Source organism: Ammospiza nelsoni, chromosome 3, assembly GCF_027579445.1.
Source record: "Ammospiza nelsoni isolate bAmmNel1 chromosome 3, bAmmNel1.pri, whole genome shotgun sequence".
Classification (NCBI taxonomy): Eukaryota; Metazoa; Chordata; class Aves; order Passeriformes; family Passerellidae; genus Ammospiza; species Ammospiza nelsoni.
Window position 1 is genome coordinate 69170532 of NC_080635.1, and position 23018 is coordinate 69193549.

The following is a 23018-nucleotide window of genomic DNA, read 5'->3' on the forward strand; positions in this document are numbered from 1 at the left end:
CTGAGGTGAGTCTTTCTTCTGTTCTCAGGCATTCTGGGCCTGCACATCTTACTGTTCAGAAATGGGGTAGCGAGGTTGGACAATCTGTCTTGTCCTGTGCTGTGCTTGGTGCTCCCAAAGAGCCCAGGCAAGGTCTGAAAACAAGGCCTAGATGGTTGCTGGGTATCTTCATGGGAATTTTGCTGGAGTGTGTACTGCAATGTGTTGAAAATCCCAGGGACAATGTGAATTCAGCATATTATTTGAACATTTGCTTTATGACCTTTTATTTTTCATTGAAAATTTATGATCATATTTGTGTCTTTGTTTCTAACTTCCCCCTTCTTTGTCCTTCTCAAGGTTACATGTAACATTTTAAGTTCAAGTATGCTATTGCAGCCCTGGTAACAGCAGAATGCTTTGGATAATGTTGCATAGCAACATAAAATTTAATTTGTGACAAATGTTTTGGCATTCTCCAAATGTGACTTTTTTCATCCTTTTCTTTTTCACTTAAACTGTATTGCCATTGATTGGGGTGAAACTTGGTATACTGGAACATTGTGAAGATTGTTTTAATCAAAGCAATGCCCAGAATCCAAAATTGTCTGGAGTTTTCATTTTTGTCTTGCATTGGTTTAACACCCTGTCAGCCATAAGAAACCTGAAATGGTGTATGAAAGGAAGATTGTTGCATTTCTGAACTTTTATGCAGGCCAAAATTATATTCTCTTCTTGTGATTACTCTTATTTCATATTCCCCTTGTGTGTACAGTCAATTTTCCAATGACATAAGTGCAACTATATTATCCAGGGAATAGAGTTGGTGAATAGTCTTTTCCTGCTTCAGCAAAGCATGTTGAGTTTATAAATCAAATATTTTTTCTAGAAATTGCCTAAGAAACCATTGTTCCAAATGGATTTTAAACCAGAGTATTCTTATAAGGAGCATGGATATTTTGGCCTTTCTGGGGAAGGCCTAGATAGAAATGAGGGGAGTGAATTTAAAGAATTAATGTCTCTTGAAGTATATGCTTAATTACATCTCAAGAGAACATCTGACCTACGAAAAATCAAGTCAAACAGAGACATGAATATTCTACCTGACCACTGATTTAATTGTGTATATATGAGAGTAACTGAAGAAGCAGCAACTTAATTAGAATGTATATCTGTGTGTGATTTGGTTAAAATGCAGGCAGAGTGGAAAAGTCTGACTTTCCCTTTGGTGAGATACTTCAGCAGTGAGTGTGTTCTAGAGACTGGACTTCCAGGCTGACACTGTCATCTCAGATATGTTTTTCTGTGGCTAAATGTGTGATTCTGGAGCTGTTCAGCCAAAGGTGCAGTAGGCTTGGTTACAGCAGGGTGACAGAGATGGCTCTCTGAGCCTCAGCTGTCCTACCATGCAGCTAGGCAGCATGAGTGGTTTGAGGAGACTTGAGCTGCGAGGGCTGTAGAAATGGTGAAGCTCTCTTAAGGGAAATATGCAGAAGGAGGAGAGGGAACCACATCCATGTTTTAACAAGAGACATTTTGATTAGGTGCTGGGAAACAATTTTTTTTGTCAGACAGTGCCAGGTGTTCCCCACCAGAAGGGCTTGGTAACCTCCACTGTTAGAGACTTGCAGCTCCCTTGGTCATGATACTGAGCAATCTGATGCAGCTTCAAATTTGGATTTGTTTTGGACTGCAAAATGTCCAGATGACCTCTAGAGGTCCTATCTAGCTCAAAGCACTCTATGATTTTGGCTGATCCTCCAGATGAATATCCGGATCCTTGGGCTGTTGAAATCAGTCTGTAATGAAGTGTGTGTAGTGACATCTTTGCTTTTGTTGAAGGATACGTCAGCTTAAGCTTAATTCATGGACTTCGAAAAAAAAAAATAAAATGCAGATCTATGGTTGCACTGTGGCCAAAGTTTGCTTTTTTCTGCGTTCCTTTACCTTTGTTTTTTATGCCAGGTTTTATAAGAGTATATAAACATGAAAAGGTTTCTTTGATAACTAGCTTCTATATGAAAACAGCACATTTCCCCTTTCAACACATAATGAGTACAAGCAAGGAATATGTTTAACCAAAATCTTTACCTAAGGCATTCCAAAGAAATATTTCAGGTATATTCTGTACATTTTGTTCCTACTCCTAGTTAGTAATATGTTTTGCCATCAGTCTCAGGTAAATTCTGCAAATGTAGTTGCTATAGAATTCATGGTAGCTGGAGTGAAATGACTATTTTGACCGCATCTGTTCAGCTGCTATGAAATGCATAAGTCACTACCATAATCTGACAGCATGGTTTGTGTCTGAATATGCAGTTTCATATCTAAGATTCCCGCAAGAGCATTTTTTCCTTATCAGTTCTGAACACATTTCATTTTAAAATTATTTTAGAAGGACCAAGAGTGGAGATAAAAAGTAACCATGCATTTTTAAATCTGTATCTGTTGTCACTAATATCCCTCTAATGGCAATAAAATTAATTTTGGGAACTTTTTAGAGACACAGTCTGATGACACTTAGCTGTAAAATTTTGTGTGCCATTTTATGGTGGTTGGACCTGGGTTGGGTGCCTGGTACCCACCAAAGCGCCCTCAACTGGATAGGAGAGAGAAAAGAGGAAAAAAAAGGCAGATGGGGTGAGAGAAAGGAATAGGGAGAGATCACTTACCAGTTGCCACCACAGGCAAACCAGACTTAACTTAAGGAAATTAGTTGAATTCATTCCCAATCAAAATCAGAGCTGCATGATGAGAAGTAAAACAAATCCTAAAACCATATCCCCTGCTCTCCTGCTTGGGATTAACTTTGTTCCCAATTCTCTACCTCCTCCCCACACTCAGTGGCACAGGGAGCTAGGGAATGGGGTTAGCAGCGAGTTAATCCTGTGTTGGTTCTGCCACTGCTTCCTCCTCAGGGCAGGAGTCCTTCCCCTGCTCCACTGCCGTGTCCCTCTCACGGGAGGCACTCTTCCATGAACTTCTCTGAAGAGTCTTTCCCACAGATTTCTGTTCTTCACAGACTGCTCCAGCATGAGTCCTTCCTTTTTTTCTTTCCATGAAGTGCAGCATTCCAGGAACAGGCTGCTCCAGCATGGGTCCCCCATGGGATCACAAGTCCTGGGTCATAATTGTCTTTTGGGCATCCACCTGCTCCAGTGTGGGCTTCTCCACAGGCTACAGATGGATCTCATGGTCTGCACCACAGGCTGCAGGAGAATTTTGGCTCCAAAGACTGGATCACCTCCTGCTCCTCCTTCTTCACTGATCTTGGTGTCTGCAGAATTTCTCTTATAGATTCCCACTCTTCTCTAGACTGACCTCAATTACTTCTCTGCAATAACATTTTTTTTCCTTTTAAAATCTGTTATCCCAGAGGCACAAGCACTCTGCTTGATGGGATAAAAGCATTCTGTGGTACTCCTTGTTTCCTGTGTTCTTTTTATTTACTTAATGTATTTACCTCTTATTTTTTTTCCTCCTTTTCAGATTTAAATAAGTTTTGAGTTCAGTTGAATAATCTACCATTTCAAAGCATTTTGTATGCCTTGAGATTTTTCTAACTCTTTAGATCATGTGCTGTTGTAATCAGCTTTATGTTTGGCCTTTTGATAATTTGATAATATGTGTTATTACATTATTGATTCAAATGAAATTATAATTATCTTGATGTTAAAGATATTATTTTGTTAAAGTAATTTGCTAAAGATACTACTTTGCAAAGTCAATCATTTCAACAGAATAGAGAAACAGTGGAAGAAAATTGTATGAATTACAAACCTAGGCCAAAGATGTAATGAAATATGGTTGGGTTTTTGTAACATTAAGGATAACAACTGATAAAAACCAAACTGAAAGTGATGTTATGTAATCAGAGTAGTGACTCTCATATGAGTTTGCAGTGTGTAAGGCTAAAGAGGAGCAGATGTGAAGATATTTTACTGTATATTTTATACTTCTGTCTAGTGCTTCAGTATCAGAAAAATGTTGATCAAACAGTTTTCTAAAAAAAGAGAAGTGGGGATAACAATTTTCCTACCTGCATTTCAATATATGGAAATATTTTAAATGGAAGTGGTAATGATTTAGAGATTTGCAGTGCATAATACAATATTTTAAGAACCTTTCATTTTTAAAATTAAATTTAATTAGCTCAATTGTTAGCAGCAGTGCTAGTACCTATGTGGGAATTTATTGATCTGAGCAAAGTCTGATTTTGAACAGTGTTGGTTTAAGGCAGGGAAATGACTACATTTCCTTACAGATGAGAAGATCAAAAGCTTTGTTTACAAATTTCAGTGAACAATCAGCGTCTCCCTCTTACCCTTGAACTGACTCAGTTGTATTTGGAGTAGTGCCTGCAGAGTGGAACATGGCCATCTCACTCAGGACCTTTGTCATTTGGGGAGCAGCATGCTGAAAGCTGAGACAAAAATATTATTGCTCTCTTCTTGCTTGTGAAATGAAAGTGTCTTTATGTATCAACACTGGGCTGTTTACAATTATTTTTTTAAATAATGGAGACTTGAAAAGACCTCATTGCAAGGCAGTGTCAGTAACTGGGGAGAGCCTTTATCTGTAAGGCTTGCAATCTTTTACAATAGAAGCCTCCTAATTTGATATTATTCTTTTTCCAGTGGCACATTCCAAAAGGGAAACACATTTGTTTGGACATAAACAATAAAGAATTGTGTATGGAAACTGGTGTATCCCTATGGACATTTTTTCATAGGACTGTAATTCTGCACCAAATCTCTTATGAATTGTGTCACTGCTGTACTTAAGGAGATCACAACAACCATTAAAACTGAGGTATTGCCATCTATTGTTAGGTTGTTGTTCCTGTTTTGAACTATTATAATCTTTTAATAACATAGATGGTTTCGTTTCTTTCAACCTTTCTTCTGTTTTACTGTCTAAATATTAAAATTAGAAGTGTATCTTCACATAAATGTCTGTATGAGTCCCAGTTGTGACTCTTCTTGTATTTGTGAAAACACACTTGTTAATCCAACATTTTAATTTCTCTCCCATCAAGATTTTTAAAATTCCTTTATTCCCTCTCCCCCACTAATGTAGAAAAATAAATGTTATTATCAATGCTTATTGAACCTATTGTAAAGACTTGTAAAGAATTGTCATCTTCATCCCTTTTTGCAAATATTTCAGATTTTTGCTTCCGTTATTTGTTACTGTTAACCTTGCTCTTTTTGCAAATGTTTTTTTAGACAGTCAAACCTCAACTGAATTTCTCAGCAGGGATTTGCCTGTTCATTTTTATAGCTTATATTAAATGTGAGACTCCTTATTCTTACTGTTTCTGTTGTTCCTATAGCAACTAGATAGGGGGAGATGCAGCAGCATCACTTTGCTTCCCAGCTGGTGTTTGTGTTCCCAGTGAGGGGGGGAGAGTATGAGGAAAATAGAGGATCAATTAGAATGTAACTGCTTGAAAAGTGTACTCCTTGTTGGGTTGTCTCACCCAACTGCTACTCTAGAGGAGTTAGATAATGATTTTAAGCAGGGCTTCTCAAACTTTGTTTATTAAAATTTTGTCCTCTTGTATACAGACACAATTTACTCTTAAGTATGTGCCAGCTTTTGGTCTTTTAGCTGCTGCTTGGTTCTTGATGGTTCCTTCCAGCTAAAACACTGTTTTCTTCATCAAATGGCTGACAGTAGGATTTGTGTCAGGAACCAGACTGGTGCGTATGACTTATATATAGCTGAACATAAATGAAGTGTGGGGCTTTTTCATTCCTGCTTTTTAGTCTGATTTTTGCAGCTGTCCAGTAATTATAGTACACTAGGCTGTAGTTTTATTGTCATCTAAGTGATGATCTTGGAGTAAAATGTTTTAATATTTAAATGCTACATTTTCCATTTTCAGAGATTACTAAGAACTAAGGTAGAGCTAACATGTTCCACCTTCTCCAAGAAGCAGAGGTCATTAGAATTCTCCTTCAGTAGTCCTTTCTCTTATCTCATGATGGAAACCTTCCTAACATAGTTTCCTGAGGATCTCTGGTGCCAAATTATTCCCTCTGAAGTAAACCAAAAAGCTTTCTTCCATACCTGAGTACCTGGAATTCTGCTGCTCTGCCTTGGTGCCTCTTTTTTAGCCAAAGGGTTGTGTTTCTCTCACCATGGTATGTGCAATGTGAAGGCTCTGGGAAGAGTTTTACAATATTCAAGCCATTATTATATAAAACAACCACAAAATATTTGACCTATATTTTAAGCTCCTCTGAAGCTGCTTATTTTTATTAAATAAAAATTCATGGGCACAGGAACTGGATATTATACATTGCATCTCAAGAAGCTGGGTCCCATCTGGTTTAGCATATGTACATTGAAAAGCCTTTCCTAGCCAGAACAGCTCTGATTAGCGAGAGGAACTTAGAAAGTGCTGATTAGTAGATTATCAAGTGGTTAATTTGCTCATGTGGGAAATAAGAAGTTGGGATGTAGGCTTCTTGTTACTTAAGAAACAGATTGGAACCAAGACTTCTCACCTCTCGGGAAGATGCCACAATGAAAGGTGTTACTGGCACAGCGGGGATCCTGCGGGCATCAGGTTGCCATCCATGAAATCCCTGCTGTCTTCACACTGGGGGTGGTGCCTCAGGAGAAGTGCTTGCTCTTTTGCTCAATTAAAGTTTTTAATTATTTCCCATTTAATCCCTTCCCTGTTTCTCCTGCCCCTGACTCTCTCAGAGGGGTTCACAAGAGCTAATGAACGTGACATCTGCTAAGTTCATAAATCACTTAGTTTCTCTGCTGGCTGCCTAAGGAGGGTTCCGATCCTCAGTGGATTATATATTAGAACAGATTTAAATTTTAATCAGAACAACATCTCTTCTAAACATTCTGGCTTCAAAAATACATAAATGGACAAATCTCTTGCTTCCATAGACCCTGACCTAGTATATCTCCTGTACTCATGGGACCACTAAGGCTCCTAGGGCTTTGGGGAATCTTGCTGAGGCTGAGGATGCTGGGGCTATTCAATCTCCAGAAGAGAAGGCTCATGTGGGATCTTATCAATGTGTATATGTGCCTGATAAGTGTGAATAAAGAAAGCTGAGCCAGACTCCTTGCAGTGCTATCCAGTGGTAGAACAGGAGGCAGTAGATGTAAATATACTCTACTGATAAACCTTTTTTACTGTCACAGGGGTCAAACACTGAAGTTTCAGAGAGAGTCTCCATCTGTGGAGAAGTTTAAAACCCAACTTGGCTCAGGCCCGAGCAATCTGCTGTAATTTGTAACCCTGCCTTAGGCTTGTTATTTCCAGAGGTCCTTTCCAACCTGAAATATTCTGTGAATATTTGTGGATAAGGTCAGCAGATTAAAAAGTTGGGAGCTTTTTTTCTGTGAATAAATTGCTATTTGGAGAATATTATATTGCCAGAGATAAAATACGGCTCTTGTGAGTTGTTCTGAAAGTCCTTTCTGCTGAAGTTAGAATGTTTATTTCTTACAACCTAATTCTTTTATTAGAAACAACCTCACCTATAAATCAGTGCAGTAAAATCATTTTTATCAGCTTGCTTCACTTGACAAGTAAATGCATTTTTATAGTGCTTAAAATCCAATCCTGAGTGTAAAGGTCTGTTGAAGTAGTTTTGATTCATAGAATCATTACGATTGGAAAGTCCTACTAAGATTGAGTCCAACATTAACCTCACACTACCACCACCATGTGTAGAACTAAACCGTGCCTGCAAGTGCAAATCCTCATTTTTTTGAACACTTCTGGGGATGGTGATTCTACCAGTTTCTTGGGCAGCCTGTTCCAATGCCTGCAGCTGCAGCTTCCCAGCCACTTTTCCCCAGCCTGCAGCACTGTGTGGGATTGTTGTGACCCAAGGGCAGGAATCAGCACTTTGACTTGTTGAACCTCATACATTTGGCTTTGGCACATCAATCCAGCAAACTTATGATACCCAACTCTGAATCAGTTGCTAGGCAGAAGTTTAGGAAGAAGTTCATCAAGAAAACTGGAGTTCTGCTCTCTTGGTTAGCACAGTTATATCCATATGATTTCTAACAGAGGTAAAATGTGAACTTGCATGCATCTCTTGCTGCCTGGTTACTGAATATGCAGAAAGTGATTATTCTGTTCTCTGGAATATTCAATTCAGGGTAATACATAAATGTACAACCAGAGTTCAACAATTGCCTTGAGGTGTTGATTTTATTGTCATTAAATATTAGCCAAGAGCGAGCTTCATCTTTCTCTTTCCTAGATTTGCTGGTGTTTGCTCAAGGTCAGTTGAAATCAGTTGTGTTTTCCAAGAAGGGAGTGCATATTGCCTCTTGAATGGTTCCAGCATATGTTGGGGAATTAAAAGTCAGTGATGTTGTTGAGAATTACAGATTAAAAAAGGAAGAATAAAAGAGGCATCTGGAAAGAGAGGCAATGGTTGGAGCCAGGGAAGAACCAAAGTAAGCACTGGGAGTGGGATGGGAAGAACAGCTTCCTGGGGGAAGGAAAAAGAATAGGTGAAGTAGAGTGCTTTTTTTGTTTGTTTCCTTTTTCAAAAAAGCTAAAGGTGTGTAATTTTGAGTCAAATTAGAAACCCTAGTTTGAGTGTCTCATTTCAGGTAAATAGTGGCAAGGAACTGAGAATTTAAGTGAGATTCTGACATTGGTTTTCTGGACATTTCTTTCAGATTCTTGAACAAATCCTGCTTGAGCAGATGCCTCTGCAGGCATTAAGGATTTAGATATAATTATTGTTTGAATAATATTCCAAAAATCCTGCTTTGAAGCTTTGTTATGCATCTCTTCATTCAAATCACTTAATGTTTTCAATCTTGTTTACTTTTTACAGCTGTTAACACAATAGGACAAAAGCTTCCAAGGAATGACTGTTGATGTTTGAGGGAACCTAGATCCTAATTGCAGAACAATTGCTGTGATGTCATGTGCAGATTTTATGTGGTGTTCACGAACAGCTGGTTGCAAACAAATAGATTGCAAAAAATGCCTATAAAGGTTTTGTTCTACTTGTAAAGCTGCTGTCTGCACTATCAAAACCTTTTGGGATATAGCTGTGCGTGAATACTCCTGTTTCAAGAGAATTCTCATAGCATGAAATCAACTTTGTGGGGAAAAAAGTGTTTTTACCCATGTGATTTTTATCATTCATACACTAAAAACAAGCACAGCTCTAAAATGTAGTTATATAGGATGAAAACAAAAGTGGCTCTCAACTATGCATTTGTATACCAAGATTTGGCATCACTTGAAATAAGTTATACCAGTAAAAGTGGTTCTTGCCAGATTGTTAATGTGTAGCATAAAAGTTAAGCTAATGTAAAACTTTCCTCTAGAAGAAAATCTCTCCAGTGATTAGAATTATTCTAGTAACAATAGAAATGCACATTTACTTAAAGATGGCATTTCTTACTGTGAAATGTCAAAGTATGTTTCTGTTTTCTAATTGTGAAATTGGTAGCTAGAAATAAAAACTAAATGTCAGCAAGATAAAGGTATGGTACTTTCAGACTTCTAAGGATGTTTCCAGAGATGTTTTCATCATAAAATAAATGTATATATTATATTATTCTCAAAAATAATCATCAAAGGCTGATCAGCTAAAAATTCTGCTTTTGTTTTCCAGAAACCAGCAAACATTTTGGTAATGGGTGAAGGTCCTGAAAGAGGAAGAGTCAAAATAGGTAAACTTTTTGAGAAAATTTAATTGTGCAGCTAAGACATTACTATAATAGAAAAAATGCATCTTTTGTGTAAGATAGAAACGGATCTTCAGTATTCTTTGAGTGTATGTATCTACAACCTTTAGTTCAGTTTTAAATCTCATTCACTGACTTTACAGACTTAAGAAATTCCAAATATATTGTTAGGCTTTTCTAAACTTGCCAAGGGTATAACATGAAACATAAAAGCATCTGTATGAAACAAAAAAGTAATAACCACAGAGAACAGTGGTGATGACCAGGGTTCTTTAGACTTCTACTATGATTAGTTAGCATAAGTTAGTATTGTTACTTATAAATGGTGTTTGGTTTTTTATTTTTTATATACATGACATTACTGCACATGTTTGTAGAGATACAAAGGTTTGTTATGCAAAAGTTATTTAGTGTCAAGGTGAGTAACATATGTAGCTGTGATGGTCTTTATCCAAAATCCAATTCCCTTCTCAGTTTCAGTGATGTGGATATTACCTTTTTTAAATAAATCATGTGGCAATACTGAAGTTTGTGTGAAAGAAAAGTTTCAGATTTCAATTGGATTTAAAATGTGTGGGTTTGACAATGTACCAAATTTTGTGCTTTCCCATCTAGCATTTCTTACTGTTACTTACCAGGCTCATTCTGAGGAGAATTTTTGAGTTCCATAGAATGAATGCTTAGTTTTAAAATACACCTCTGTAACAGTGCCCACTGACTGACTCTGGAGCTCATTCCTCCAAAACATGTAGGAGGCATGCCTTGAAAAATAGTGCAAAAAACAATTTACACTGCAGTCATTTTAATTTTGCACTTTGGGTAAATATATAGCTGTCACAAGGACTCACAGTTTTGTAAGCATATGTAAAAATAAAGGAGAAAATGTACATTAGAGACCTACTAACCTGTTGACTTTGGTTAAGTTTCTGTTAGAGTTCAAAAAAATGAACAGGCATCTGTGTTATGTAAAGTTTTACAATACCATGATCAAAACACATCAGATGTTATCCTTCATTTTAGGAATGGACTAAATTGAATTTAGCCTTAGAAAAATTTGATCCAGTATTGTTGTAAGTAGTTTTTGTTTTGTTAGAAACTTTGATTTGTAATTTTTAATGATTTTGAGCTGTTGTTGTAATTGCTTTTGACAATACTATTGAATTTTGATTTATTTGTATTAGAATTTAAATAATCTTCTCATTTTTTTCTCCCCATTCCCCAGCTGATATGGGTTTTGCAAGATTGTTTAACTCACCTTTGAAGCCATTGGCAGACTTGGATCCTGTTGTGGTGACATTCTGGTACAGAGCTCCAGAGCTGTTACTTGGGGCCAGACATTACACAAAGGCCATTGGTGAGTTGTCCTGAAGAAAGACACTTGCCTGCAAGTTCTGTAAGGACAGTATCCTTATAATACAGAGGATTGTCAGCTGGCCAGCTAGTTTTAAGGTTTTTTCACTGAAGTAGCTTCAGATGATCCCATCCATAAAGGATTAATCAAGATGAAAACTTTTTGAGGGCTGTGCTTTTATTTTCAATATAACCTAGGCATTTTAAATATCTAGTTTGTTTTGTTTTTGAAACAAAAATATCCTTTGAATTGGTTTATATGTTTTCTTATTATTGATTTAGAAAACTTGTAATGTTGTAAAACTTCAAAAGGGAAAGAGCTGTGGCATTTTTGTAGAGTGTTTCATGTCCAGATGCTTCTATGATATGTATGTCTTGATAAGCAGAAGGCTGGACTCCTGTGCTGTGCATAATCTGCAAATCATTTCCTCCCGATGACTTACAAAGCTCCATGTTCAGGAAATGCTGGTAGCCAGGTTCTTTTCTGCCCTAGTAAGTTCCAGAAGCACAATCAGCCTCTGTGCCCAGCTGTTTGGAGAATTAAAGCATTGAGGTGCATGGGAGGCATGCTTGGATTATATATTGAACTGCAAAGAAAACATGACCCTTTGTTAATAGTGTTAAATCATTCCTGTGAGTACACAGGTGGCTTTCTTGGCAGGCATTTTTCTGTTGCAGAAGTTTTTGGAGATGCTTTGTGGGCCTTTGTTCAGAGAGTTACAAAATACTGTGTTGTACTGGCACCTCAGTTTGAGTGTTCTCTTGAGCGGACCAGCACTTTTAAGGCTCACTGTGTGTTTTTTTTAAAACTCCTGTTTATTCATCTACCATATACAGCAAAAGGTTTGGAGAATTAATGAACTGACACCTGACTTTTTGATGTAGACTTGCATTTGCCAATTCTTTATTGCTTTTCAACTTCCATTTGGAATTCTCCAGTGCAGGAATTTATTTGTGAACTCTAGGAGAACTCTGCAACAAAAGCTGAAGTATCAGAAGTGAGGAAAATCTGATCCATTTCAAAACAAAAAACCTGGTCCAAAGAGAAGTAATAACTGCAGACAGATTCAGTCAGGTCAAAAGGGACCCTGGGAGGTTTCTTGTTCATCCTCCTGTTCAAAACAATGCCCACTATGAATTCTGCCTGGTTTGTTGGCGGGTTTGTCCAGCTACGTCTTGAAAACCTCTAAGAACAAAGATTTCACACCCTCTCTGGTTAACCTGTTCCACTGCAAAATCATCCTCATAGCAAAGAAATTTTTTTTATACTTAGTTACAACTTTTTGTTTTGGTTTATGCTGATAATCTCTCACTCTCCTGTTGTATGCCATTGTCAGAGCCTAGTTCCATCATCGTGGTCACCTCTGTGTAGGTTCTGGTGGGGCTGCTTTTAGATTCCTCTTCAGTCTGAACAAGCTATGTCCCTCATTATCCTCTCCTGGAGCAGGTTCTCCAGCTTCTAACCATGCTGGGTACCTCTGCCTCTTGCCTTTGTTACTCCACTGTTTCATGGTTGTTACAGCCAAGGCTGCCATTGATTATCATATCCCTAGCCAGGTTCTTCTTCTTCCTCAGGAGCAGATCTGAGGGATGACTCATACAGTTTACCCACAAGTCCACTAGAAATCTTTTCAGTATCCCTGAAGTGACCCTGTTTATGTTCTGTTTGTTCTCCATGATGCCCCATGGTCTGTTCACCTCCTTCCACAGCTCCTTTTGCTGGTGTCCCCGTGCCCCAACCAGAGTGTCTCTCCCAGTGTGAGGCCAGTGTCACCTTGCAGACCGACTCCTGCATGGCAGCACACTCCCTCTGCAGCTCTACCTCACCTGAGACAGAGGCATCCCAGGGGATCTGCTCCAGTGGGAGCTGGGGATGGAGCCTTGTAATGCCCCTGTCCCCTGCATGCCTCTGGCACAGTGTCGGAACCTAGGACATCCCTCTGGCTGTCCTGAGCAGCCAGGACCCCTGCCAGGGGGCTCAGAGACCCTGGGGCAGAGCCCAGAATGCCTGTGGTTTTGATTATGACCCGTGGAGCAAGCTACCAACCTTAGATGAAGATCTGCAAGCCATGACAAATTAAGTAGAATAATAGTGAATTTATCATGAGGTGAAAAAGTAGATTTTGGGGTTTTTTAGAATGGGGCTTCAGGGGAGCAAGATGGAGGGATGTGGGTGTGTCCTGCTTTTCTCCTTCTTCTTGTTGGCTTCCATCTTCTGCTGTGATTGGTTTAGAGTAGAAGCTCACAGTCTAACATAGGTGATAGGTATTGGAAAGTAATTGTAAACATTTTATATGTAGTGTACAATGTTTTTAGCATAAAGACATAACACCGCCCTGGGGGCAGGCAGAGTGCCTGGACTGTCTTGCTGAGTGTATCTCAGCTGGACAGGAGAAAATATTTTATAGATGAGGAACAATAAACAACCTTGAGACCAAGAACTGAAGAGCTCTGCCTCCTTCTTCAAGCGCTGGGCTGGGAAAAGAGACTTTCGAACATTTCTCGGGGTCACTCTGACCAGCGAGAGACCCTGAGACAGCACAGTCCCATGGTGACAGGAGCAAGCTCTTAGGGCCTGCTTTGCATCTCCCACTATGCAGAATGGGATGCTAACTACTAAGTCTGTGTTTGCTGGAGTGTTTTAAAGAAAATACCAAGGGGATTGCCTCCAACACCTGCAAATTAGCTGCTTAAATTGCCCTATGTTCATAGTGGAAAACACTGATGTGAAGGGACCAGATTACTGAGTGACCTGCGTGTGTGGTACAGGGAAGTTACCTCTGCTGACAGCTACCTGCTTTTGATAGATGGCATATTGTTTGGAGATTTGGGTGAGTGATATGTACCACTATCTCAGGGTATCTCTTTGAAGGGTGAATTAGTATAATGCTGTTGTTTGTTTAATTATGTCATAAATAACTTGGTTCTTGCCCTGAGGGATCTCTAGTCTATACTAAAACACAGGCAAGAAGTTCCTACGAAACTTCAGGGGATGATGGTACTTTGGAGAGATCTGGTTTTGCTAGTAGTTTATTATTTCTGAGGCTTTTATTTCTTGTATCACACCAGTGAGTCACCCAGGAGGGGTGGGAATGGTTACATAGTACCTGGCATGCAGCGTGAGTGCTGAGGGGACTCAAAACTATTTGTAAAATAAAAATAAGGAAATGAAAACAAGAAGAGTTGCAAGTTGAGATTTGTAGGCTGACTGAAGGATTAGAGGAGCGTGTGATTGAAGAGAAGAGATAAGCAGAAAGGCACATGGGGCTGATCTATGTGCAGCTTTAAGGCAAAGAAGTGAGTAAGAAAATGACAGTAGTGATGATGTTCATGCAGTTTATTGAGTCCAGACTTGTGTTTTGCTTCCAGCGCTATGTGCACTTAAAATAAGGCCATTTTCATGAGCTAAGCATGCTAGTGAGAATTTAATTCAAATGCTAATGGTTTTTGGCAAAAGATGCAACTCTTAAAACTTTCTCTTAAATCTCTGTGGAAGAAATACAATTTTTAGATCTCTTAATATTATGCAATTCTCAGGAAGTCTAATGTGTTGCTTTTAGTAATAACTCAGAAATTAAGTAAGATTTAACTGCTCTGGAGTTGGAAACAATAATTTAGAAGGAAGGTGATTAGCTATAGCAAATTATGGGAAAAAAAGATTATTTAGTATAGCTACTTGTTTTCCATAGCTATTCTCCCGTGTCTAATACATAACTTTTATTGATTAATAAATACAAATAAGATAAGGCTGAAAGTAGAATTTTCTCTTTCAGTTTTGTCATAGTGAGAAATATTTTTGTTTGAATTTACTAGGAAATCATTGTCATCAGTTCTCTTCTGCAACATTATCCAAGAGTGATTCAGATGTTTGCTTAGGTTTTTACTGACTTTGTCTTGATTTTACTTTATTTTAAATGTATTTTTTGTATTCTACATGTAATACTCTCTTCCTTATTTTGGTTTCACATATATCTAATTATTAGCAGTGTATTCAAAATATCCTAGGTACTGTCTACTATAGTGTCCAGTTTGGTTTTATTCTTGTAATGAAGTCTTTAGGTGTGCTTCTTTGCATGTGAATAATTCTCATACAAGATCAAAGACTGAAATTGGAATTTGACTTTTGACTTCTTCAGGATTTTTGTCTTTGATTTTTGGACCTGATCTTAGTTACATTTTATGGGTTTAACTTTGAGGGAAAATTAAAGTAAATACTTTAACTTTGAGGGAAAATTAAATAAATCTGTTTAGAAAGTGCTATATATTACACAAAACCATACATAAGCATATTTTATTATTTTAGGGGTGATTTGTCAGTGATATTTGTCCTTTATTCAGTTTGTCTCTTCCTACTAATTAAATATTCTACTTTTAATTTATTTCCTTGCAGAACAGATAGTTGTTCATACTATATATAACATCATCTTTTAAAGAGATATAGGAATCAGGAAAATACTGTTGTTGAACAACAGAAAAAGCTTTTGCTTTCTGTGTGTTAAAAGGATAATAAAAAGCCCATGTTAGGGTTTCATGGAGAGGAATATTTCATTTCCTGAATTGTGAATGTTTATAATGTAAGCCCTACTTGTTAATAAAAGCAATATTAATATTAAAAAGTAAATATATTGAAATATTAAAAGTAAATGTATTAAAAGTAATATTAATAAGCAATATTACACATGTAATACCTGGTACCATAGTTACAAGTAACTTACCAGATGAATGCAAATTGGGAAAATGGTGTTGTAGAAGCCAAAGTTCATTCTTTATTCCATTACTGCAATATGAATTTGTACTAAATTCACTATAGCCTGTGAAGGTTTCCTGCATTTTCTGCATCAAAATTCAAAACCAGAATATGTTTCTCTGTGTTCATTAGGTCTTCATACTTTAGCAAAAATGTAAAACCTGCAAACAAAAGTAACTTGAACAAGCTTCAGGAGAAACCAAGTAGCTGCAAAAATGTAATTCCTTGCGAACATGGAAACTTTAATAAAATTACTGAACAACTAGAAAGTCCAGCACAACAGAAAATACTTTAAAATACTCAAAATACTTAAAAAACAAGGTTCAAGTAAGTGGCAGGATACAGTGCTCCTTTCATGCAAAGACTTCTGCAGTTTAATTTTAAGGAAACTAAAGGAAATGACTGTGCTAAAAGGAAGGAAAAGTTAAGCTGACTTTGAGCTTGAAAGGAGACATTAATCAGAGTGGATTTTTTCACTCTGGGAACATCAGATTAGAAAAGAATGTTTTAGTAGGTAAAGCAAATAGTAAGAACTCTTTCATCATAGGTTTTTAGGAAAACATGTGGCAGTCTCCAATATGATTCATTCTGGGGCATCTTGTAGCATATCAAGGTAATAACATAATTATGACTTGTTTTTATCAAGCTGCAGCTTGTTTAGTTATCAGTGCTATCAAACAAGCCTGTTATCTTGCCTCTCTTTACCGCTTGCCTTAATTAAAGCAATAGCATGTTTGATAAATGTCATCAGATGACTTATAGTATTTTAGATGGTTTGGATTTTGTTGACAAAAGAATTCTTTAAAGTGATCATTCAGCCACCCATTAAGCAAGGCTAAAACACTGTCCTGAACAAAAAAAAAAAAAAAAAAAAAAAGGATGGGCTTGTTTATAGTGAAAAAATAAACCTAGAAATCTGAGAAATCCCCATTTCTTAGGTACCTTTTTCCCTTGTGTAAATTATAGGCCGTCAGAAATGTCAGTAATGGCCCTGTGGTAACTGCATTTCCCAACCCAAATGAGACTTAGGTGTAGAGAAACTGTAATTCAAAGCCTGGGTAGTGCACTGTCACCTCATTCTATTTCCAGAGTACCATGCAGTTATGGAAGCTGAAAATGTGTGAAAGGTGTAAGCAGATACCAAAATGCCTTTGGAAGCAAATGTCACAGGAAAATATTTGGTGTATCAGAAGGAATGAATTTATAATGTATGCTGGGATCCGTCAGAGTTTGAACAATACTATTTGACCTCATGCAGGAATAAAAGAGAGGGAAATATCTGGGGAGTATTATGTAGGATTTAGGATGGAAATATGTGCATATGTGTTCCATATTGCCTATGCAGTGAGTCCTACACATTCCGAGTGCATCAGATGTCCCTACTGTGCATGCACAGATTGTTGGCATGCTGGGCAGCCTGTGGGGCCTCTGGAAATCTTGGACTGATGCCTGAAACTCTTTTGGTCTCATGTTCTGGGAGGGTTGGAAGGAAAAAAAAAGTAAGACCTATCTGGAAAATCTGGTAAGCCAGAAATTACAGGTGGGATCAGCCAGAAAACTGAAAACTCTTCAGAAAAAAGGAAAGGGGAGATTCCCACCTGTCGTCTGTGGAGCCACAGGAGCAGGGGACTGCTTTTAAGCATCCATGAGAAATATTAAGAAGAAATCCATAGTCAGTCAGCATTTGATTGCTGCATAGGAATCTACAGTCTTGTTTGTGAGAGGTTGTGATTTGAGGAAGGAGTTGTGGAAAAACTAGAAAAATAAAGTAAATTAGAGAGATTTAGAAAATATTCATTTATGTGTGCTGAAAAGAAAATCTCAGGCTGCACCAAGAAGGAAGCCTTGTTCATGCCTTGGGAACTGTTATACAACATGAGGGGTAATTGGATTCAGATGATGTTTTGTGGTAAACTTGTTTTGGCATGTGGTAAACTTTCTTAATTTTGATTATCAAAGTTGTTCTTATGCTTTTTCTGAGAGGCAAAATATTTCAATACCAAGGATTAATTGTTGCTCTGTTATGTAGTTATTGCAGGTACTGGATGATTTACTGCTGTTTTTTCTTCTTGTTCTCTAAAATAACAAAATATGTCTAAAATAATATAAAAGGTTCTTCTATTAAAAAATAGAAAGCATTTTCTACTACAATAATCTAAGAAATATGAAGTTATGTAAAGGATTATTAGATCACCTAATAGAACATTTTAAAACTATATTAGTATTTTGGGAAGCTTGGGATGCTGACAGCAACTCAAGGAATACTGTCTGCAGGATTGTTGCACGCTTTACCCATTGACTGTTTTGTGCTTTAGTTCTTCCTTCTTCTTACTCCTCTATTAATCTTGCTTCTCAAATATGTTATGTGTTAAGTCTGGCAATTAGTTGGCGGTCATTGTCAACTCTGAACAGTCTGAGAGGTGTGTAGTAGTTTAACAGTGAAAAGAATGAGAACGATGCTGTGACTTTGACCTGTCTCTGCTAGTGTAAGACCAATGCATGTACTGTAATGTGGGCCAGGCTGTTCTTAGAACAGTAAACTGGGTCTCAAAAGACTTGGCTTTAAATACTGATTCAGTCCCAAGGGTTCTGTGTAGTTGGCCACATTTAATTTATTCCATCCCTAGTGTTGTTTCATTATCTATAAAATGAGGACACTACTTAATGGTATTGTATTATCCTGAAGATAAGGTCAGTTAAGGATAATAGGGAACTCCAGTACAAGTGTGCTGCAAATTGTTTTTGTTAACTCAGTGAGTGGATTGTTTGTCTGAGAACCTGGGATGTCACTTGGCATCTGCAATTAACTTGAGAAATTTACAAAAAGGAAAGAAAAGGAAAACAAAACCACTAAATCTTCAACAAAGCTACAGTCTGCTAATTGTCCTGATTTGGATTGCTTGATAAATTGACCTGTAAACTTCCACATCTGGTTACCCACTACTTTTTCTATTCTTATGACTCTCTCCCCTTGCAACACTTACAAAGGGACATACAGGATGCTTTTGCCATTTTGTTTACTATTTTGACAGATTTGCTGCTGCATGATGATTACTGTGACTTAACTGTATATGGCTTATTTTAGAGCAGGAAAAATAATATAAAAATACTCAGAAGGCAGAATATCCTCTATAGCAATAGCTTTAGTCCTCTATAGCTTTGAGTTAAAACCCCTCTTTTGACCAAGAGGTGCCTTTAAAAATCTGTCTACACTTAGTCCCATGTACATCAAGAATCATCAATGATTTGTGGGCCAAAAATCCCCCATACTGGTCATAGTTTTAGTTCCATGTCTTTTTTCCTTCTAACTGTTTTTCCCTCCAAGTATCAGATTTGTGGTCTTCCAAACTATTAATAATCATGGGTACTCACATGGGTAAGCTTATTCTTCCCTAGGATCTCACTGACTTTGCCCTTTACCAGACAGATGAGCTTTGCAGCTGCATGTTGATTCTCTAATCTTCCTGAGCAACATATGCCATGAACTCAGTTTTAAAAGAATTTTTTTTTTTTTAAAGAAAGATTACTTAGGGAAGGAAGACAGTTTTTCTCATGAAAGTTGGTTTCATAAACATGTTACCTTCACTATACTATGCAGTAATGAGTGTACTTTTTGCCACCAAATCTGACAAGCTGGCTCCTCAAAGTTGATTTTGGCTGAAAACCAAATGCCTGCTATCCTAACAAGATGCATACTTCTGGTGCAGAGGAGTTGTTTTAGCTGATCCTTCAGTTTGATTATCAAGCATAATTACTTCAGCAATATCAACTGAAACTTTCAACATTACACCACTGATTGAGTAGAATGACTGGTTTTCAGGACAGGTGTGATTGCTTCACATGTTGACTTCTTGTCAATAACTGTGATTGACAGCAGAATAGCTCTTCACACCAGTTTGTTTCATGTATTATCCAATGGAGTTGCTTATTATGCTTTGGAGTTATTGTCAGTGCCTTACTAGAAATAGTTGTAAGGCTGAAAACGTTAGTAACAAACATGTTAAGATATTATAAAGTAAAACACTATTTGGAAGGACAAAGAAGCTTCTCCAATGGTACTGTCAGGGAGGCAAGGTTTCTTCATGCACATTCCTCACCATTAACTGAAATAAAGTTGGCATCAAAAGCTTTGATAACTTCTGGAAAAGACTGTCATGGCTTGTGAATTGAAACAGTCCAATAAAGTATTCTTCAGAGATGTTCCTTGTTACAACTCAATCTACCAGATAGCAGCGATTTTGCTCACCTTATGTTAGCTCTGAAGGTGCTGACACATTGGATCTATTAAAAAGTTGTAATAGTTAAAGACACAAGCCAAGTGAGAGCACACAACAGATAACAAACTCACTGTTCCTCTTTAGTTAGCGTGGAGTTACCTGCAAAGAGTTCCACTGTCTACAAAAAAGCTGGTTTATTAAAATTTTTTGCATTTAATTAGAAAAAAGTATATTTGCCTTTCAAAGAATATGTACTGCTTTCTTATTTGTTATTGTCAGTAATTTTTTCACATTATTTTATGAAATACAGAGCTGTGAATATTTCCTGAAAATTTTTGTAAATACCATTTTACCTAACAGTGGCTAATCTTGCCTGTTCTTTAGTCTGTCATCATTATAGGAGGAAATACTAAAAGTTTCTGTATTAGACCTGCCTAATACTTTGCAATATAAGAGAGATTCATGACCTTTGCAGTAAGTTTTCATACTTCCTTTACTTGCTGCAGTTTGATACTTGGTAGTGGGAAGTTGCCCCAAAGCTACAAAGCTGCCTTTTGTCATCCATTACGTTCCTCAGGCTTTTGAAGAGTTGTCACTAAAAGGCCATTTTTCTTTTTTCCCTCATTTCCATGAAGCTTGCCAGGGTACCTCTTGTACCCTTGGAGGTAGAAGCATGGCTATTGCTGAAACAAAAGTAGCAGTATGTTCTTTACTAAATCTTGGAGGTGATGGAGTTGTCATAATGTTCCTCTGCTACCTCCAACCATCTAAAGATTTAGGACTAAGAAAAAAGCAAGACTGTAATACCCTTTCCATGCCAGTACTAAGGGCTTGTCCCACTGACCCAATTCCTTGCCCTGAAATGGCACCACCTGAGGCTGGAGGAACTGAGGGGGGAAAGAAGATGGAACTGTCACTCTATTCTGCATTCATGCAGCCATCACTCAGTGCTCCTGGGGGAGTTAGCTGCTCTACTCTTAGCTAATGTAGTGGCTCATCTGGTTTATGCAGCGGTAGTCTTGGAGACACGAGTGAGGAATTAAAGAATTACTGATGACAATGTGGTGTAGAGGATTCATGGGCTGGGGAGAGAGGACTCTTTGAGAAGACAGTTACTGGAAATCCTTGCAAAAGCAATATGATGTTGGGGTTTAGTTCTCAAGGTACTGATGGTGGCAGAAGTCAAATTCTTAGACTCTGGAGTTACAGTTGTTGGTAAGATTTCAGTCTTGATGATTCCTGTCTTCAGGAATCTACACATTTTAAATACAAGATTTCATATAGAACCATAAACCCGAAATTTCCAAATTATTTGATATGAAATTCTGTAAACTAAAGATTAAGTTTTTTTACAGGATTTTGCTGTTTGAAATCATATTTTTGCTGCGTGAAAGGACTACTTAGGGCCTCTGGATTTGTTGCCATTCCCTGTATTAAATGTATTGTACCTGTGTTGTCAAGCTTAGCACAGTAATTTTAGTATAATGTTCCAAGCTATATAATGTATCTAATGCATAGCAGAAGTCTGAAATCATATAATCCAGGATCTTCATTTAATGATATACTGAGGAGTAGAAATTTAAGTGGGAAAATAAGGTATTTTGATAACCTTGAATACTTTTGTTAAGAGAGAATGTTGGAAGCCTGGCCCATTAAAGCACTGCAGAAAATAACAATTGATTTAAGTGAACTCAGAATTTCAGTCAAGATACTTTAAATTTTTTTGGTATTAATTGAAATTAATGAAGTTTTTAGTGCAAACATGAGAAGGCAGCTTAGTTTAAAATGCTAGGATGGAGGCATAGAGGTAAAAAGTAAGGACGGTGCATTTCATTATTAATTTAAGTTAGTATGGTTTTGCAGTTTAAAGTTTTGAATTATCTTGACATTACATCATGGCACAGATGGTGCACTTTTGAAATAAAACATTGTTCTTAGATACATGGTTGGCTGGCTGTGAACATCCCTCGGATTAGTGAGAGGTGTTGCTTCTGTCTGCAGCACAGTCATCTTTGTGGCTTTACAGTGTAAGTTATTCTTCAGTCAGGGTCTGTTGAGATGCTGTTTGTTAAAAATTGGTCAACATTTCCTAACATCAATGAGTGAAAGCAAATTTCTGACCTTTAACCACTGGCACATTTTTGCTTCCCCTTGAAAAGCCTGTCACATGAAAATGTTTGACCCCATTTTCAGTTCTTCATAGAAGGTGTCAAGTGTAAAAAGCTGGTAACTACTTCCTCAACCTTCTGTTTTGCTGACTAAAGTTTAAATGAAGCACATCAAAATTGGGACCTTAATGTATGAATGGGAAGGTCTTTCTCTTGTGTATATGTATGATAACAGAACATATGTAACAGGCATGTTCTGTACACTTTACCAGACCAAAGAAATCCCTGTTTAAGGGTGTATTATTTTCTTAAATCTAATTTCTAATGCTAAAACCAGCATAAAAATTAATAAACTATTTTTCTATACTCTCTCTGTGCTCCTAGACTCTTGCGTATAAAGATTCCAGGTAAGTCTAGAATGTGCTGTTGTGCTCAGCATGAGATGGAATTTTTTTTTAATAAGAGGTTTTATCTTTTCATTAGACCAATTGATGGCTATTTGAAAAACTTAGACACATTTGCCTGTACAGCCTCATTTTAGGTTTCCAGTCCGTTGGTGTGTTTGAAGTCCTTGCCTTGAATGGAAAGTTTTGGAGGATCTTAAGTAAATGCTGTGGCTCTTACAGGTGGCCTGAAAAGCCCTCTTTGGGCTACGGTCTTGCTAACTAGCTCTTGGGGAGCCTGGTTGTTGCATTAGCCCCTGGCAGGTGCAGGGAACCTGTATTCTGCTGTCTGTCCTTCTGCTCTTCACTGCCTTTACCAGCATTCACTTGTGCCCAAGAGTGTAGACTTTGTGTTCCAAATGTTCAAAACAACAACAGGAAAAAAGCACTTTGGTTGAGTACTGATGCTATTATGCTAAACCTACCTAATGATGAATTCCTCTGATTGATTGCACCTAAATAGATGTTT

At 37.5% G+C, this 23018-nt stretch overlaps 1 protein-coding gene across 1 annotated transcript in view; it reads left to right on the forward strand.

Annotated features, from left to right (window-relative positions):
- The window catches only part of CDK19 (cyclin dependent kinase 19), a 121866-nt gene that overhangs the window by 76441 nt on the left and 22407 nt on the right, over window positions 1-23018 (forward strand). The window contains exons 5-6 of the mRNA XM_059467871.1: window positions 9612-9669; window positions 10907-11038. Coding sequence (XP_059323854.1) covers window positions 9612-9669; window positions 10907-11038 — 190 coding nt within the window. The remainder of the gene's footprint in view (window positions 1-9611; window positions 9670-10906; window positions 11039-23018) is intronic.